The sequence below is a fragment of the Ipomoea triloba genome, chromosome 5 (genome assembly GCF_003576645.1).
Source record: "Ipomoea triloba cultivar NCNSP0323 chromosome 5, ASM357664v1".
In the NCBI taxonomy this organism is placed as follows: Eukaryota; Viridiplantae; Streptophyta; class Magnoliopsida; order Solanales; family Convolvulaceae; genus Ipomoea; species Ipomoea triloba.
In genome coordinates this window covers 14,254,599-14,274,050 of record NC_044920.1, presented here as the reverse complement: position 1 = coordinate 14,274,050, position 19,452 = coordinate 14,254,599, and the positions used below count along the sequence as shown (strand labels likewise).

At 35.1% G+C, this 19,452-nt stretch overlaps 2 protein-coding genes across 5 annotated transcripts in view; one reads left to right on the top strand and one right to left on the bottom strand.

Annotated features, from left to right (window-relative positions):
- Positions 1-2,222: 2,222 nt before the first annotated feature.
- Positions 2,223-14,244, top strand: LOC116019534 (probable RNA-dependent RNA polymerase 5). 4 transcript variants are annotated; one of them, XM_031259792.1, is made up of 19 exons: positions 2,223-2,663; positions 3,215-3,392; positions 3,495-3,633; positions 4,055-4,129; positions 4,606-4,759; positions 5,211-5,430; positions 5,517-5,604; positions 5,740-5,883; positions 6,312-6,380; positions 6,523-6,597; positions 7,238-7,344; positions 7,589-7,737; positions 7,980-8,205; positions 8,905-9,130; positions 9,300-9,442; positions 11,847-12,012; positions 12,177-12,315; positions 13,015-13,190; positions 13,701-14,244. In XM_031259792.1, the coding sequence occupies exons 1-19, from the start codon at positions 2,318-2,320 to the stop codon at positions 13,935-13,937; spliced, it is 3,057 nt and encodes a 1,018-aa protein (XP_031115652.1). In that variant the 5' UTR covers positions 2,223-2,317; the 3' UTR covers positions 13,938-14,244. The 4 variants fall into 4 exon arrangements, with proteins under 4 accessions (XP_031115652.1, XP_031115651.1, XP_031115653.1 ...); XM_031259791.1 differs by having other exon boundaries at positions 3,209-3,392; XM_031259793.1 differs by having other exon boundaries at positions 3,209-3,392; positions 13,668-13,801.
- Positions 14,245-14,829: 585 nt separating this feature from the next.
- The window catches only part of LOC116018925 (2-oxoglutarate-Fe(II) type oxidoreductase hxnY-like), a 4,807-nt gene continuing 184 nt past the window's right edge, over positions 14,830-19,452 (bottom strand). The window contains exons 1-11 of the mRNA XM_031258974.1: positions 19,387-19,452; positions 19,036-19,231; positions 17,834-17,932; positions 17,670-17,721; positions 17,217-17,338; positions 17,029-17,129; positions 16,882-16,940; positions 16,503-16,559; positions 16,113-16,158; positions 15,760-15,839; positions 14,830-15,226 (exon numbers count right to left, since the gene is read on the bottom strand). The exon at positions 19,387-19,452 is cut by the window's right edge and continues 184 nt beyond it. Of these exons, the coding sequence (XP_031114834.1) occupies positions 15,148-15,226; positions 15,760-15,839; positions 16,113-16,158; positions 16,503-16,559; positions 16,882-16,940; positions 17,029-17,129; positions 17,217-17,338; positions 17,670-17,721; positions 17,834-17,932; positions 19,036-19,231; positions 19,387-19,452 (957 nt within the window). The 3' untranslated portion in view covers positions 14,830-15,147. The remainder of the gene's footprint in view (positions 15,227-15,759; positions 15,840-16,112; positions 16,159-16,502; positions 16,560-16,881; positions 16,941-17,028; positions 17,130-17,216; positions 17,339-17,669; positions 17,722-17,833; positions 17,933-19,035; positions 19,232-19,386) is intronic.

The following is a 19,452-nucleotide window of genomic DNA, read 5'->3' as shown; positions in this document are numbered from 1 at the left end:
AATTATTTTGAATGTTTGACCAAACTCATGAGGCATCCTACATTTTGTTGTGTATTTTGTTCGGGTTGAAATGTTCCTAATTGCTCATTTCGAATCGTCGAGCCTGACTCATTTCGAATCATCGAGTCTTTACTTTTGAATTATTTGTTGGAACGTTCCATCCGACTCATTCTGAATCGTCGAGCCTGACTCATTCCGAATCGTCGAGTCTTATTAGATCATTATACCGATAATAGGCCTATGCCACAAGGTATAATGGTGGGTGTAGGTGGCCAATGAGTCATGGGTTAAAGAATGATTTGAGCTTTTGAAAGTATTGTGCTATGAACTAATGTTGATGCCCATGTAGCTAAAGCTAAATCTTATATTTATTACTCTAAAGCTTATTGTATATTTTTAAGGTTGCTTGATCTGGGGTTGAGAAGAGTATCACTTATTGGGCATTAGCTCATAAATTTTATTTCCTCATGTTTCAGAGTAGTTAAGGAGTACAGTTGTGAATAGCACGAGCACAAGTGCTAGGGTCTTGGAGGTGACTTTTGAAACTAGGATGCCTAGTCCTAGTATTGGAGTTTATCATAGATTTTTTGCTTGTGTTGGATAATACCCTTGACCATTTGTATTTCTGTATAACCTATTATGCTTGGTTTTTGGTGCTTGTGATGTATTTTGGACATGCTACTCTTGATTAATATTTAATAGTGGTGAATTGATGAGTTTTTGGGAAGAACTAGTTCTTTACATCTTGCCATTTTGGATTTTGAAATATTTATATATTCAAGTGTAGTTATGAAGGTTATGAGAGGTAGGTATGGTTAGGCTTCGTATTGTTGCAGGTTTTCATGTAACAGTACGGCCAGGTCATGTCCTAGAAGTGGTGCGTGACATTAAAAATGTACATTACATTTAGAGAAAGTACATTATTTGAATACTTAAAATATATTATTTCGTATAATGTGCCTTCAATACACAAATATTATGTTTTACTCCGTAATATATTAAAAATATAATTTTTATTATAGTCCACACAATAATGTGTGGGTCATGGTTGACACAATAATTTGTCGTGAATGTCCTAATAATCAATCACTTGAAGCAAAGCTTACTGTGGAAGATCCTGTCTTTTCCAACCTTCTACAATTTCTTTTCAAAAACACTACAGTTTCTTTGATCAACACAGGCAGTTACATGTGTTTTCACCAAGCCAATTTGATTTTATAAACCATGTAGTTTCATTGTTTGGAAAATATAGTATCATTTTAAGTATGATACAATTTTTTTTTTTTTTATGATACACATGCGATTTTTGTTTAGATTTGACAATAATATTATATATTTTGTTTGGAAAGCTTAGTATCATTTTAAGTATGGTACAATTTTTTTGAATGATACACATGTGATTTTTGTTTAGATTTGACAATAATGTTATATATTTTGTAATATGCTTGTCACCGCATGTTTTTGGTGAGAAATATGAACGCATGCGTTGCAATGACTGTGAAAAACCTATATCAAACTTCAGCTCATGCAAAATAGGTAAATAGAATTTTGCTTGACATATAACAATGGGTTTTACTTGTATTGAAATTATGCTACTGCAATGGTGTTTGAAAGCGGTAGAATACGACGAGAAAACTGATGAAAATGGCAGGGGAAGAACAACGGTGAAAATGCTAGCTTTGGAGAAGACGGTAAGTTTTTCTTGCTTAATTGAAAGAAAGTAGAGACAAATGTTGCCTTTTTTGTTTTATATTAAAAAAATCAGAGCACTAACGCATGTTGCGATTTCGTCGACAGAGGTAAATGGTCGCGCTTCATTTAGTACATAAATAATGTATTTTTAATATATTAAAAAAAATGTACATTACATTTAGAGAAAGTACATTATTTGAATACTTAAAATATATTATTTTATATAATGTACCTTTAATACACAAATAATATACTTTAATATATTAAAAATATAATTTTTATTATAGTCAACACAACAATAATTTGTTGTGAATGTCCTAATAATCATTAATCAATCACTTGAAGCAAAGCTTACCGGGGAAGATCACGTCTCTTCCAACCTTTTCTTCAGTGTAGACTGTAGACTGTATAGTGTAGGACAAATGCTGACTCACAAGTCACTACGGTCATTTTCCAATCCATTCCGTAGCGACAAATCAAGGCAGAAAAGACGGTATAAATTCCGGGTCATTGTCCAAATGATCATGAAACCTTCAAGCTTGCTTTCCACATTTGCTTGATTTCTAAGCTTCAAAAATCCCAATTTTTAGCTTGAAAATTAGAAAAGATAAATATATTTGTTGAAATGGCCATGGAAGTAGAGGACCCATTTCCAGATGAGCTTGTACTTCCGGAAACAGTGCTTACGATGCTGGATTGGCCGCTGCCGCCACCGGTAGAGGCTCTGCTGCAGGAAATATGTAGAGAGCAGTCGCAGGAGCCGCCGGACGCGGAGGTGAGGAGGCGGCTGGCTGATATAGGTGAAGATGGGGCCATAAAAATTTTGAAGAGAATATCTTGTTGTACCATCAAACATTTGAGTAGCTTCATAATTTACATGGTGAATAGATACCCAGAGTGTATCTCTGAAGATAATAGGAGGAGGAGCCATGAATCTACTCCACCCTTGTCTCGTAGCTTTTCTCCTCTAGGTACTCCTCTCTTATGCCACTGCATTCTGGGTTATCAAATTTTAATACCGAATTAAGGGAAAATAATGCAAATTCTTGTTTAGACAAATTGTTAGGATCATGCTTGCCAAAAACTATAGCCATAGTTAATGGGTAACTTTATTTTCTTATACCGCCCAACTACACATCTTCCAGAGGCAGGGTGCTATTTGACCTTTTATTGGTCTCCACACAATAAATAGCTAACCTGTTGTTAGACTTGCCTTTTACAGCCCTTTATTCGCCTCTTTCCAACAATCTCTTAGTCACATAGTGCTGGATTTGGCTCTTTAAAGTCCTTTATTGACCTTCGCTCAACAATCTTCTAGCCACATGGTGCTGGACTTGACCCTTTACGAATTTCGCCCAACAATACCTTAGGGACTTAATCTCTTTATCGGCCTTCGCCCAACAATCCCTTCGGCCTCCGTCCAATAATCCCCTAATCACATAGTGTTGGACTTGTCCTTATCGGCCTTTGCCCAACACAACACAAATTAAATGTACATTGTTTCTTATTTTGCAAGGTAAAGGTGTTCAAGTTGAAGGCTTGAATCCTCTGAAAGCCAAGCGCCGGTTATCATTTTATAGTGAGCCGCCGCCAGAGTGTAGTGAGAGGGGAAGCTCAGGGATGATCAGTGAACAGTTAAAATTGCTGAGCCAACTTGAATTTCGGAAGCTATTTTTAATTCTGAGCTACATTGGCAGCAGGTTAATCACTGCATTAGCCTTTAGCTAGATAGATGGTAGTGGCCTGCTTTAGCCTTTAGCTATATAGGGATATTGTAAATTTTTCTTTTTACTCTTTTTCAGAAAGAAGCTGGAAGATGTTGTATCCCCAAATGAAGCTGCAGATATTCTGGGAATTTGGGGAAATCTTCCTATGACAGAATTTGAATCACGAATCTGGAATGCCTATGGACGCCAAAATTATGATGGGGACCGACCTAAGGTGAACCTCATATCATATGATTAATTTGTCTAATTTAAATATGTTCACTTTTGATCTATGTTTTTGTTTTGTTCCTGTTCTCTATCAACTTTTTTCCATCAACTGATCACACTAATCTTCACTATGATCAATCAGAATTAACTAATAGCTGACACTTTCTGGATAAGCTTCTGCTTTCAATTAATGCCTTCATTTGTTTAATTTAATAATTTCTATTTTTCGGTAAGACTTCTATTTCATAATTCCTTGTCCTGTAAGTAGATTCATAACATAACATTGTGTATGTATCTATGTGTACTAGTGCATCACTCTATTTGGCCAATTCAGAAGCTCAAGTGAATGGGTTATGCGCATTTTACTTCTCGTCTTCAATATTCATTGAAATTCTTGCTGAACATGTTTTTCTATGTTTATGTCACAGTATTTGGATTGGGATTCTGGTAAAACACATATGTATTATTGTAACGTTGACCAAGGAGGAAACTGCACTTTTAAGGTTTGTATCATAATTGATGTGCACTATCCCCTTATTATTGCCTTTGTTTTTGGAACTCCCAAAATATTTTTCCTTTTCAATCTAAAAAGTATGGAATTTATTATATTTGTAATGCAATGTTTTCTAACTAAAGTGTATTGTTATGAGATTTACAAACATGCTGTGGGTATACTCTGCAATCAGCAATGGAAATCTGATTTCCAATTTGCTTGTTCTTGAATGTTCTTGAATGTTCTTGATTCTGTTAGAATCAAACGCTTACCACTACGCCAAAAGCTATAGTTAGTAGCGAATGCGCAACTTTATTTCCTTATACACTGCCATCACATTTTCGGGATGTTGGGTGCTGAACTTGGCGTTTTAAGCCCTTTATTGGTCTCTGCCCAACAATCCTCCAACCACCGGGTGCTAGGCTTGGGCTTTACCGGCCTCCGCCCAACAGATTCCATGGTTACTTAGTGTCTTCCATCATTCAGGGGGTACGTTTGACCACAACGAGAACTCATCTACAGAGGGCTCTGGGGGATGAAAATGTATTATGTGTCAGATTTCCTGCAGAAAATGAATGCTGTCCCAAGATGATTGCAGATGAAGGAATTCTTGTTGGCTTGAGGCGCTACCGATTTTTTGGTAACTTAATAAAATATTTTCCTTGATTAGATAAACTTTCTGTATGCGTGCATGTGGGTATCCTCTTCAAATTTTGGTGTGTTCTTATTAAATTCCTCGAGGTATGTTGGTTTCAGATGTGTTATAATAGGCATCACATAACCTCAGTTTCTCTTTTTGATTTTTCCTTAATTTTTCCCTTCATCAAATTTTAATAAAACGCAACTTATTTCTGTCTGGCAAGGTTTACTGCTTATAGCAATCTTCACTTTGCCTTCTAGAGCCTGGATGCTTATTTCTTGCAATTACCTATATTTTTGGCTTTAACTGGAAAAAAAAATTGTGTTTGATCTTCTATTTTCCTCTTGATTTGAGATAATAGGTTTCTTCTTTACATTTAAAAAATATTCAAAAAAACCAAATTATTTGTAATTTTTATTTGTTTATCCTATTTTGGGTTTGTTGTTTGTAGTGTATAAAGATGAGAAGGAGAAGAAGAAGAACCTAGAAGAAAGGAAGAAAGATCCAACATTGTTGAAATGCTACTTTATTAGCATTGTTGAAAGATCCAACATTGGACCATGTGAAGATGGGAGGAGGCCTTACACTTTTTCTGAGAAAAAGATTAATGAAGCAAGGTCACAGTTCATGCATGTGCACACAGTTCCTAGTATTGCTAAATACATCGCCAGGTTGTTCGTCAAATGCTTTCATCTAATATTGATCTGAATTTTTATTTTTCTCAAGAAAAAGTATCTTACCTTCAGTTTGAATGCAGGTTTTCTCTGATTCTCTCTAAGACAATAAAATTTCCGATTGATCTTGCTAATGTTGATATTCAAGATATTGAAGATATACCTTGCCGTGTACTATGCTTCCCCGTTAATTCCTATTTTTTGTCTTATTTGTTGTCTCAGTTGCATGTTTTGTGTGTGTGTCCCATTCAAAAGATAAATATTCCCCTCTTGGACTTTCAATACTCTAATCTTGACATCTTGTAGGACGCAAATGGTCACATTGTCTATGACCAAGATGGGGAACCCCGAATCCACACGGATGGAACTGGATATATTTCAGAAGATTTAGCCCTGAAATGTCCCAAAGGATTCCGCAGTGCAAAATTCATTAGTGATGGAAATTTTGAGGTAACAATAGTAATAAGATTAATGGCATTTTCCCTATTTTTCTTTCTTGAGGATTGCAATATATTTTGAAGTTGCCCCATTCTACTACGCCCTAGTAGGGTTTCAGTGATGGCTAGGCCAACCTACTACATCTTTATGTTTTATGTACACTTGTTTTCTGCACACGTGAATATAGGAAAACTCTCTTTCAACATGCAATAAAATACGTAAAAAAGAGTTTACAAATTACAGTATCAAAGTACTGATATAGTAATTTTACAGTTGGATGAATCTAAATATTGCATGTTGAACAAACCTTGTGGCTTTGAAAAGGAACATTCTTTTTAGAAGCTTGCTGGTTTTCAAATAGAAAACATTTTATTTTCTTGAAAGTGTCATTGTATTAGAGCTGCTTATATCATTATGTATTTCAACAAAATAATTTGCAGCAATTTCAAGGTTTTACGGAGCTTGAAGACACGAACATGGAAGGAATACAGTATTGGAATAGAGAACCGGTAAATGCTGGTCATCATGAGCTTTGACTTCCAACTCAACTACCTTTTTCTTTCTAAGCATTTCTTATTTGTGACTTTTCACCACTCTCATTGCATAATAGTAATGTTGCATTTTTCTTCTTTTTCTGCCTTCCTTTTGAAGCCGCCATTGCTAATGCAATTTCGAATGTTCAACAATGGGCGTGCCATCAAAGGAACTCTGCTAATTAACAAACAGGTAATTTCTCATTTGTCATTATGTCTCGATATACAAAATTTAGTAGTTGATAGGCAACATATTATCTGTTCTTAATGGTGTGGCACCATCCTTTTGTTTACACTTGTTTGTGTGTGGATTTAGCAGTTCTATAGGTTTTCTGATAAAATGGTAAGATAAGTGAATTTGTAAATATGTGCCATAAGAAGGGGATAACAAGAAAATTAAACGAGAGCATTGTATATGGTGCGCCCGGACTTCCCAAGCCATTTGGTCAAGCATGGAGATGGATTCTAAAAGGCCTAATAGGCTTGTGGGATAACAAGATTACGCTGGATGAGAGAAGAGAATGGGCTTCGCCAGGTGGGCTGAGGTTGGAGGGCCTAGTAGGTCGAGAAGTGCAGCCCAAGGGCCAGTGTGGTGGAGGTTATTTGAGTTTACCAGGGAGTAGTCTTGGCGATGATGTAGTTGGATTAGATGTCTATAGTTTACCAGAGCCATTGACTGCAAGATAGTGCCACTTATGTTGCAAATGCTACCACCACCAAAAAAATGAGAAGCTGCTACTTACTTGAATTTATTGAGCCTATCGAGATATTTACTCTTGTACGAAGTAGTAGGTATTTTAGTAAAGTTTCAACATTATTTTTTGTTGTTGCAGATTGGACCTGGAAAAATTCAGATTAGACCTTCAATGGTGAAGGTTGAGAAAGATCCAAAAATTTTGGCTACTTCCACTTTTAACTCATTGGAGATAGTTGCAATTAGGTATCTTCTCCATCAATAACGAGCTATAATAATGCACATGAGCCAAATCAAACTAAATGACTGAATCCAATCAGTTAATCAATCTAACACATGGCCTTATAAACACATATATTCTCTCTTATTTTTTCAATGTGGGACTTTCAACAAAATTAAATGAAATGCATTTATTTGCTTTAAATTTGGCCTGACAGTTCTGCGAGAAATTTTACAGTTCATTCACTAACTATTAAAGTACCTGATCCAGCCATAAACCCAGGAGGGCCAACTTATCAAAATTTTTGATTCTTTTGTTGAGCTATGGAGGGGTTCCTGAAGAGTATTTTTTGGCTTTAATGAAAAGTGCTTGGGAAGAGATAAAAACCATATACACTGACAAAAGAGCAGCATTGAGAGGTAAATTGGGAATCTCTGTGCAATGCTTTAGATATTTTCCTACTTTCTCTTAGAGTCTTGTTTTCTAAGTTTGTGCTGCTGTCACTCATTTATTAAAGTAAAGTATTCTACTCCCTGGAATCCTAGATCCTTTTAGAGACTTGAAGAAAATCATGAATTGTTACTCCTTGATCAAGATTTTAAAGAAAAAAAAAAAAAACTGTTCTCCTTGATATTTGTTGTCGTTCTTTTTTTCCAAACAGCTGCTGTGAGATATGGAGAAACCGACAATGAGTTCACAACAGCTAAGCTAATCTCATCTGGGGTGCCTATGGATGAACCTTATCTCCAGGATTGCTTATCCAGACTGGCAAACATGGAAAAAGACAACCTTAAAACAGGAAAACTTCCAACAAGTGACAGTTATTACCTAATGGGGACAGCCGACCCAACAGGGACGTTAAACAGTGACGAAGTTTGTGTTATTCTGTAAGTATATCAATGAAATATCTTGTCAGTTCTATTCCAGTACCACCAAGAGATAGAGTCCTTCCTGTTGTATAGATGGCTTTAAAGAGGTGGCTAGTAGTAGTACTTAGGAAAAGTAGTTGCTAGGATGGATTTCCTGCCAAGGGGAGTTTTGCTTCCACAACCTAGTTATGACTTGGTAGAGGCTTAGAGCTTCTAGCATGGTAGTTTAGCCCTCAATCACATTGGTTAATTTGTGTCGTACCAAATAAGCTGCACTTTAATTTCTTTTTATTAGTGTGAAAAGAAGATCGGGCCCACCAAGTTCACATCACCTTTGTTTAACTCACCTGAATTATCTGTAAAATGTAGTCCTTTGTATTTTACAGATTGGCTAGCACTAAACAAATACTCCTTCCGTCCCATTTTATGTGTCTGGTTCGGTTAACGAGGCTTAATTGAAGTTATTTTTAAGTCATATTTGTATATAAAATTTATATATTTGAAAACTACATTAGGAGTACTATTGAATACAAAAAATTAAATTTAAAAATACTAAAGAAAATAAGCAAAAAAGAAAGAGTTGGTTTAACTAATGGATAGTAGACACACAAGTATAATGGGACAGAGGGAATATATCATGTATCTGACTGACTTAATAAATAAATATGCTTTAGATGTACTCTGTAATGCATGAATTGTTTTAATTGACATGTGCAGTGATAATGGTCATGTTACTGGGAAAGTGTTGGTATACAAACATCCCGGTCTTCACTTTGGGGACATACACATTATGAATGCCAAGTATGTCGAAGAATTGAATCATATTGTTGGTAACGCTAAATATGGCATCTTCTTCTCAACAAAAGGCCCAATATCAGCTGCTAGTGAAATTGCAAACAGTGATTTTGATGGTGACATGTATTGGGTTTCAATGAATCCTCAGGTTTAGTTTCTCTTATTCAATGTGAACTTTTAGAAGTATTAATAATTATCCAGTGAAGAAGTGGATTCTTCAGTTTGTTCAAGTTGCCTTGTATTTCTACAAGACGACCACATTATTATGTTTATATACCTTTTTCCAAATCTGATATATATGATAACATGAATTTCAGCTATTGACCTACTATAAAGCAAGTGAACCATGGAGTCGGATCCATGCTGTTCCAAAGGCTGTCACCAAAAGGCCATCTGAATTTATGCCTGATGAATTGGAATATGAACTTCTTCGAGTGTTTTTAGAAGGAAAGAAGTTGGGGTATGTTTCTCATAACTTGCGTATTATACTGAAAACTTACAAAGTAAATTCTTGGTGTTGATAAATGTTCTGTATTATACTTAACTATATGCATCATATTCAAAAGTTCAGATGTTGATGGACTGCTGAATTTTAATCACAGATAAAAGTTGCCTTCTTTTAGTTTCTTCTTGTAGTTGCCTTCTTTAACCCCAATCAAATTGGCTAAAGATATATAAACTTGTAATTTGTAACTACAAGATCACAAGTTTGAATCCCAACCTTCTTGGTTTGAGCCGGTCAGCTAGGGGCAACCTAGACTGGTTTATCTCTTTGTGGTCCTTTGCCGGCTAGGGTCATGAGGTGGGGTTTACCCAGTGCACATCCTCGAGTAGTGGCTGCGGGTTTCCCTCGTCACCCCCAAAAAAATGGAATCTTTTACATTCACATACTTATCAATGTTTTTTGTTGAAAAATAAAGAGTTAGGTTTATCTATAGGGTTGTGTCTGTTTATGAATAGGTGTCAGTTATGAATAGGTACTTACAATTATGTGTATGTGTATATATATGTACTATGTTTCTTCATTAGAAACATAGAATCACACTAATATATTGTAATCTTTCAGTCTTATATACATTTTCCTATTCTTTGATTCTATCTTTGCTTCCGCTTAACTGGCGGGTGGTTGTTATTCTCTACCCGCCAGGCCATTCCATCTTCCAAATTCAACATGGTATCAGAGCCTACTTTCCTAGGGTATTTCAAACATCAAAATTGCATTCCTTTTCAGTCGCATGAACAGTAGTACCCATAAGTTACTGTTCATGCGAAACCCTAATTTTTCAAATTACTTGCTTTTGGGGTTTTTTTTTTTGTCAAATTGGTGTTACCCATCTCTTCTACCGTCTCCGGCGAGCCTAACCCAGCAAGCAACATCGCCATCACCTCCGCCACGCGCCTCCATGCGCCGCCACCGTCGCCGGACTTCCGACCTCATGCGTCGGCACGTGTGGCCTCCTCCGGCAGTATTTTCCATCGAAAATTTCCAGATATTCTCGTCAGTCCTCTGCGACTCCATCTGTGTATTTTTCCTTGTGACGTATTTCTCCGGCGAAAATTCCAGATTGTTGTTTTGACCTTCTTTGGACCTTTTGGTGAAGTTTGAAGGCTTTTTGGGTTTGTTGCCAAACTTCTTTCCGGGGTGTTTTGGTATAACCGTATTTGTTTCTTAATTTTCGGTATACCATATTTTTATTCCCTAGGGTTTTCAAGTTTGGCTCTTGTTATTTATAAAAGTAAAGAGAGAAGAGGCTAGGTTTAGGTAGTAGAATAAACTCTTATATTTCTCTATGTGTTCTTCATACACTGATACACAATTATATAGGAGAGAGGGAGAGACCTCCACAACCCTAATATTATATATTAGGTAATGATACACTACCATATAGAGTATTATATAATAGGTAATGATCCACTACCTAATTTACTCTACTATCTCTAACAGCTCTTTTTTATTTCCAGAAGCCTTTTTTGTTATTCACTTTGTCCTATAAGAGGGTGTAAACAACAACCATGTGGTGTTCCCGTTATTCATACTTTATTCTTTGGGTGTATTTGTCATTACTATGGGCTCTACTTCATCCCCTTTGCTGCTCATGCTTTGTTTGCTCTACCGCTCTTGATGAAGATTGTTGTTGGCAAATCATAGAGTGCCTATGTTGCTGTGAGGTTGTTCGTGACAAGCTTCTCCCCGTGTGTCTTCATTCTCAAGGGTTATTCATAGCATTGTCCCTCTAAAGTCATCCAGCACTGTTATTCTCTAGTTGCTTTTAATCTTCATTTGTAATTTAAAGTAAGGTAGAGTGTATGTTTTAATTCAAGCTTGGAACTTTTAGTAAGGTAGAGTGTATGTTTTAATTCAAGCTTGGAACTTTTAGATGTTCCAGCTTGAGGGGGAGTGTTGAAAAATAAAGAGTTAGGTTTATCTATAGGAGGGGGAGTGTTGAAAAATAAAGAGTTAGGTTTATCTATAGGCCGGGTTGTGTCTGTTTATGAATAGGTGTCAGTTATGAATAGGTACTTACAGTTATGTGTATGTGTATATATATGTACTATGTTTCTTCATTAGAAACATGTATGTGTATATATATGTACTATGTTTCTTCATTAGAAACATAGAATCATACTAATATATTGTAATCTTTCTCATTAGAAACATAGAATCATACTAATATATTGTAATCTTTCAGTCTTATATACATTTTCCTATTCTTTGATTCTAAATCTTTCAGTCTTATATACATTTTCCTATTCTTTGATTCTACCTTTGCTTCCGCTTAACTGGCGGGTGGTTGTTATTCTCCACCCGCCAGGCCATTCCATCTTCCAAATTCAACATTTTTCATACTTCGCTGCTCTTTCAGCAACAATATGGCAGTGGCTGCTGATGGTTGGCTGGCATGTATGGATCAATTTTTGACATTGGGCAATAATTGTACAAAGGAGAAGCCAGCTGACCTGAAGAGAAAGATACTTCACTTGATTGACTTGTACTACGAAGCATTGGATGCGCCTAAAACTGGAAAGACGGTTTAGCTTCCCACCTTATTGGTCTTTTTTGTTTGTTTCAGTACAAACTAAAACCTTCTGTGCTTGTTTTATTTTCTAATAGTGATGCTGCTTCAGTACAAAATTATATGTTGGTGCTTTAGTTCACTTGTTCAGTTTCTGACATTTTCCTACTTATGAGACAGGTGAATATACCTCGTAAGCTGATGCCAGAAAAGTATCCACATTACATGGAGAGGAGACCTAGCTATCAATCTACATCTGTTCTCGGTAAACTTTACGACTATAAAGAGCCATCCATAGCTGAAGAAGACTCTCAAAAAGGTGAAATTTAATATTACATTCATAGTAAGCGTCTGTTTAGAATCCCAAAAAATCTTCAATGAAAAATGGGTTGTTTTTCGATAATTATTTTTATTTTCTAGTGTTAAATCTTCAATGAAAAATGGGTTGTTTTTCGATAATTATTTTTATTTTCTAGTGTTAGCAGAAAGTTAGAAAATTGTATTTTTCTATTTGATTTTTGAGGCTCAATCTCATGACCTCCCACATAGGAGAATCACTACATGTCATCTGAGCACAGAGTGCTTGGCATAAAAAGATGTATATAAATAAATTTTAACTTGTAATTTATTATAATAAAAATAAATTCAAACTAAAGAAATTGAAGAAAAAAATTTAGTTATAAATAAATAAAAAATTGGGCAGTGGGCTGGGACCATGTCAAAATTTTTATTGTTAGGCTCGACTCTGTCCAACCCATATTTAATCGGGTATTGATAAAATGCAGCTAAAGAAATTGTAGAAAATAAGAACCTAATTATTTTTAATTTCTATTTGTTGGATTTTATGCCTGCTAAATGCTAATGCTGTGAACAGGTGTTATGATTATGAATTTGAAATTGTGAGTAGACCAACATTGCTCTCACTTTTGCATCCATAGTCACTTTGTGCTTTTATTAGGAAAGAAGTGACTTGATGATAGCTGAAATATACAGTAGATGAAATTTTGTATTATTGTAGAGATCTGGAAGCTGCCATGTTTTGAAGTTGAAGTTCCTGAGACATGTTTGAGCCTTTGGAAAGAGAGATACCACAAGGAATACTTACCAGAAATGTCTGAGGCCATGAATTGTGGGCCTCCCAAATCTGAAGCAAGAAAAGTTGCTGCAAATAATGTCATGAAGAAATACAAGCAGGTTATATTATATCCCCTCACTTTCCTCGTTTATCTATGTCCATTGAAGGCTTTGTTTGGTAGAGTTTATTTTAGAACTTATAACTTATTTTAAGTTACAAATAAGCTATAAGCTCTGTTTGATCAAACATGGGGACCTTAAAATAATATGGAGAAACACACTTGCAAAATAACCTTTGGCTTTTTAACCTTTTGTAAAATCTTTTTTTTTTTATCTTTATTAATTTACAAAAATAACACATCTACCTTTCATTAATCAAAATCCTAATATGTTTTTATTTTTTGGAAATAAAATCCTAATATCTTAATTTATCCATGTCTTTTTACACTTATTAGCTAATTCAACAATTAATTTTACCAAACACTTTAATTTCAATTAGTTAGCTTATTAGCTAGTAGCTTTTCAGCTTTTAGTTAGCTTTTCAACTAGGCGTGTCAAACAGAGCCGAAAGTTAATTTTGCTTTGTAAACGCTTCAGAGTCTTGATTGAGGAATAATATGAACAATGCAGTTGCTGTATGAAGCTCGTGATTTTGAAGAGAGTAGAAGAAAGGATGATGACATCTTTAATGAAGCTCTAGCCATTTATCATGTGTGCTATGATTATGCAAAGATGTCAAATGATGCCCGAAAATGCGGGTTTGCATGGAGAGTGGCTGCCTCTGCTCTCTGCAAATATCATGCATTTAAGCAGAAGGACAGGCCTATCCTTATTTTACCATCCATTCTGCAGGAGATTTTGAGATGATTATTTAGGTTCCCTGACCTGGACAGACCGAGCTTATGAATTGCAGAATGAACATGTGGGTGGGTGCATTCCAGGCTTCCAGCTTTGATAGATGTGATAAAATACTTCTATTATTAGTATGTGTAAGTCTCGATAGAAAAAAATGCTTTTATTAGTATGTACTCCGTATATGTCTTGATGTAATATGATCCACATTTTAGTGTTTTTATAATTTTAAAATGTGTAATTAATTGAAATGCTAATCAGTATGTAAAAACATCTGTACCTGGTATATGTGCAAGGGTTCATTACTGTGTAGTAGTCTTGACTAGTCATCCTTGTAATAGTCCGTTTCTTCTATAGAGGTTAATGTTGAGCATAACATATAAACATAAATGTGCAATTCATTAGGATTCATGTTAAGATTTTAGTTGAGATAGAACAACACATTCAATTTAGTAATTTAGAAATAGATTAGAAAATTATGTATCTTGCCCATTAAACAACTGTGTATGACCAAACCCTAATCCTATTCCAACTATAAGTAGGGAACCTAATCCTATTCCTAAAAGTAGGGTTTGGCTATCCCTTTTTCATCAATTTTGATTTAATGAAATTCAAAAGAATTATTTTCAAACCTCACCTTTACACCCAAAGTGTATGTGTTAATCCTTGATTAATTTCTTACATGCTTCAATCCGCTCATGAATTCTTGAAGTCGCCATAGATCACAATAGAAACCTGATCGGACTCGAAACTAAAAGAAGATTTCGTGCAACTACAAATAATTATTGAGAATGATCTTAACTAGTCTTGTTTGTTCAATGATCTAATTGGGCCATATCAATTTGAGTCAACCTCATACCAAAGGTTATGAAACTTTTAGTTGAGATGGAACACATGCTTATACATGAGTAGTGAACAAAGAAGCAGCCCATACAATAATCATTTATATTTTCTACATGGCATTTACATGTGTACAATCCTTTACTATTGACATATCAACACTATATTTACCGATCTACTGAACCTACCTAAGGTCTCAGAGTATACATCCCAAGTTATTATAACAATAATTTTTACTGAACCTAATGTCTCGTATGCTTCACAGGTTATTGTAACTATAATTGACAGTTACACAAGAACTACTTTAGCTATTGTAACCACACTTCATAGTTCAATAAAAACTGTGAGATTGATTACCGTTTGCATGATCTACTCTGGTTTACTCTCATTTGTATGCATTCAGAACAGCATGTGTAACCATGTATCTTTGTAGCAAATATTTCTCGCACTTTATGGGAGGAAACCTGGAAATGGAACGCATTCAAACTAAATTTGTGAGGACAGATTAAATCAAATTAATAATTCAATATTGATGACATATTATGCATTAAAATGTAGTAAAGTTTGCCAGTTTGAAGAGTCTGTAAATTAGTTCATACGTATTTCTTCTACACCCTTTAAATACTCGATGAGACTGAGACATTATAAACCTAGCAAGTACTGAATATTAATCTACTTTGAAAATTAAAAATACTAATGATGATGATGATAAGGACGAAAGGGAGAGAAGAGATGATACTGATAAACAATGACAAAAAGGCAAGAGCGGGTGATGTTTCAATGAGAACCTCCCCTGTGAGAACCTACGAACTTGTACATGAATGCACACAATCTAATATTCTAGGCACACAATCAACCCTGGAGTAGTTTGTGTGCATTCATGTTGGTTCTCACGTTCTCACTCAAGGGGTGGTTCTCATTTGATCACTAATCAGGCAAGAGCTCTCTACAAAAGCTTTTTTGAAACCAAATGCTAAATAAGGCCACAACTACATACTTTGGAGGATTATCCTTTGATTGGCAGGTTGGCAAGCATTCAACAATACAGTCATGACTAGGCTCCACGAAAAATGGAATCTGCTCATAGAAAGCAAGGGTATACATGATCATAAATTCTGTGACCATAAATCAATATATGACAGTCAAAAGCATCTGCCGATCAAATATCATACTGCGGGTGCAAAACAAGTTCATATCTAGAGTTCTAGAGGCTTTAAACAGCCAGGGAGCTATAATTCACACATAACAGGGATACTTGGAAGAGAAATAAAAGTATTACCATTAAAACAAAATACTAAAATTAATTCAATTCCACTGTTAATTATGAGAACAACCAAAATAAAGGCTTACAGAGTATCTTTCTTGACCATTTCCCAGGACTCGATGCAATGTTGATCTGGAAGAAAATAGTAAATAAAGAAATAAATGAGCTTTGCAAGAAAATTGCAAATCAAGGCAACATACTAAAATTATTTTCAAAAGATAAATACAATTTGTTTTTGCATTAAAAAAGTTTGATATATGGATGAGAAACACAAGAATTTAACAAAAAACACCATTTGTATATGTGCATATTCATATACATATAGAAAACATACATGCAGACACACATGCATGTAATCTAATAAAACTGGGAACAATATATGCTTATAGAAGACACACATGCAAATATTTAGGGACTTGATGCACACTGGATAAAAAGACTAGCTAGGTTCTATTTATTGATGAGAAAAATATTACCTAAATTTAAGGTTACTCCAGCGCTCCAACATATCACCAAGGTTTACTACGAATGCACTGTAAAGAGAAGCCAAGGTTCTTTAAAACCGTTGATTATAAAGTTGCAAGAATGTCTAAACTGTGCACGCCATAATATGCTAAAAATACATATTCAAAATCAAATCAGTCTGGTGCTTTAAGAAAATGGCTTTGTTTTAAGAGGTTGCCTGTTATATGATGTGATATTTTCACAGGATATATATCCCAGAGAAAAGTTCATGAACACCACTTAGACTTAATGCAGACTTTACATCATTATTAACAAAAACAAGCAGATTGTGATAGTAGGTTCTTTTGTTGGTACTCTTCATAGGAACAGTATCTAAAGACACTTCATTACCCCTTCAACGGTGGTACATACTCCCAAACCTGAGGATTAGCATCCTTATTCTTGCATATCTGGGTAAGTTAAAACTGTAAGTTCATTCCACTTAAAATGAAAGTAAATAACTATATAAAAAATCTTCAATTACGCTATTTAACTTACCTGAAGGCCATACTTATCATCAAGTGCTAAGAGTGTAATCAAACCATAATCAGTATGTGCACCAGCTCCAAAAATTCCTTTGGTAGGGTCAGAATATTTACCTAGTATTTATAACATGTGCTAGTTATCAATCACACCAAAACAAACAAAATGCTGCTTGCATTATATTTCATTTGAACTTTATACACCTTCATAATGTAGCAGGCGTAGAGTGGCTATAGGTTTGCCAAGATATTCAGGCTGCTCAAAAAAATCAACATCCAAGTCTAATGCAAGAGCTATGACCCTTGCTATTGCTTTTGTCACCTTACTAAATTAAACATACAAAATAAATAAATAAACAAACAAAAAAATATGAAAAGTTAGATATATAGAAAAGAACCCTCTTTCCAAAAGCAATCTGGAACCTAGAAACCATTAGGGGGAGTGGGCAAATTTGAAGTCCATGAGTTATGGAAGATCTTGAAATTTGAAAGAACATCCAATAAGAATATGATAACAGTAACAATGAAAAGCTTCCTATATGTACATTTCTAACAGAAGTTGCCAATTTAGAAACCAAAATATATACAGAAGTTGCTCTTTCTATGGACGAAATCTGGATTGAGAAATCTGAACAAGATAGGAATATCATAACTTACAGAGCCTCTTGGTGATACTTCTCCATGGTTTTACTCCATCCAGGCAAGATATCTTGCAGACAATGGATCAAATATGTTAACAAAATTGGCTTCCTATGAGTCAATTGATGTAAGGTCCACAATTTGTTCTAAAGGAGTGAATGGCATCTGAAACTGAAATTAACCTTCACTAGGCCAAATGTTTGGCCCATAAAACTGTCTTTCTGCTTCAGAATCATCTTTGGGTAGTTCAATACCAATATAATATCCTTCCTTGTAATCCCCTGAGCCCAAAATGAAAAGGATGAACTTCAAAACATAGCTAATTCTACAGGATCCCCAATGGAGAAGTAGGTAAGTTGGAAGAAAAATAACAATATATGCTTATATAATATATATATATATATGTGTGTGTGTGTGTGTGTGTGTGTGTGTTTTGTGTGAGTATAGGCTAATGTTCCAATGAGACATCTTCCCGTGAGACTATGAGACACAACATGAATGCACACTTTCTACTACAGAAATGCACACACACTAGATTGTGTGCAGTCATGTTGGGCAAATTGCACACTCAGACACTCTAGTCTATGTGCATTCATGTTGTGTCTCACAGTCTCACAAGAAGATGTTGTAACTAATACTCCAAACATTTAAATAACATTATCTACATCGTAAATTGATTTTTAATATAACAGATTACTCTAAGCTATGCCAAGACTGTTTTACATAATCTAAGATAAATGATACAACAGTTTACTAATTACTAAATCAAATTATCTACATTGCAAATTGATTTTTAGCATAACTGGTAGCTATGAGCTATGACTAGAAGGTTTTAAAGAGAAAAGTTTGCTTTTGACCCAGGAATATAATGGCAATCTCAAATATAGTCATTGACTTTGAAATTGTCCAACTGCAACCCCTCTTCTTCTTCTTCTTTTTTGCAATAAAAAATTTGGTCCTTCAGTTAGTCCCACAGGAATCATATTGTCTATTTCCTTTATTAATCTTGGAAAAAGGGCCCATTTGAGTTCAACCAAGTAATCATCAGATGGTTTGCATTGAGAGCTTATGAGGCAGCAAAATACCAATCACAAGAACATAAGCAAGCTGTTTATGTTTCTTAGCATAATTGATGAACTTCAACATGCTACACCAAACAGACAGAGATAACCTGTATTGTGGTCTAGTGGGAGAAGTATGGTTCCTCTTAACGAAGGTCTTGGATTTAAACTTCCAACACGAAACATGTTGGGAGAGTACCCAAATGAGATCCAATAGCAGCTCAACAAGTTGGATTCCAATGTTATGCCAGATAAAAGGAAGTCAAGGTAAACTAAAGAAAAAAGATGCAATTCATTGCTCATTGCAGAGATGAAATACTGACCATGAATTTGATTAACAGGATCCAAGTGTTCGTCCAGCATAGGAGTGTAGCCTCGATGTTTCTCATTCCTAAGGAGCTTCATTTTCTCCTGTATTGGCAACTCGAAGAACTTTTTGCTTTGCGCAAAAACCTCGTCCATGAACTCCTGGCTGATTCCATGATTTATCACATAGAAAAATCCCGAATCTATGCAGGCCTAGTAAATCAATAAAAACTAACAGAATTAATCATTGAAATTCCAAAACTAAAAATAACTTAATAACAAAAACGAATGTAATCCCTAAAAGAATTATCTTGTTCTTAACCAATTAGAAATCATTACACACATATAGAGAAAGAGAGGGAGAGTGCCTGTTTGAGGAGAGCGACTGGGGTTTTAGTATCAGGGCTGGAGAGATCAATGCAATTCAGAGCAGA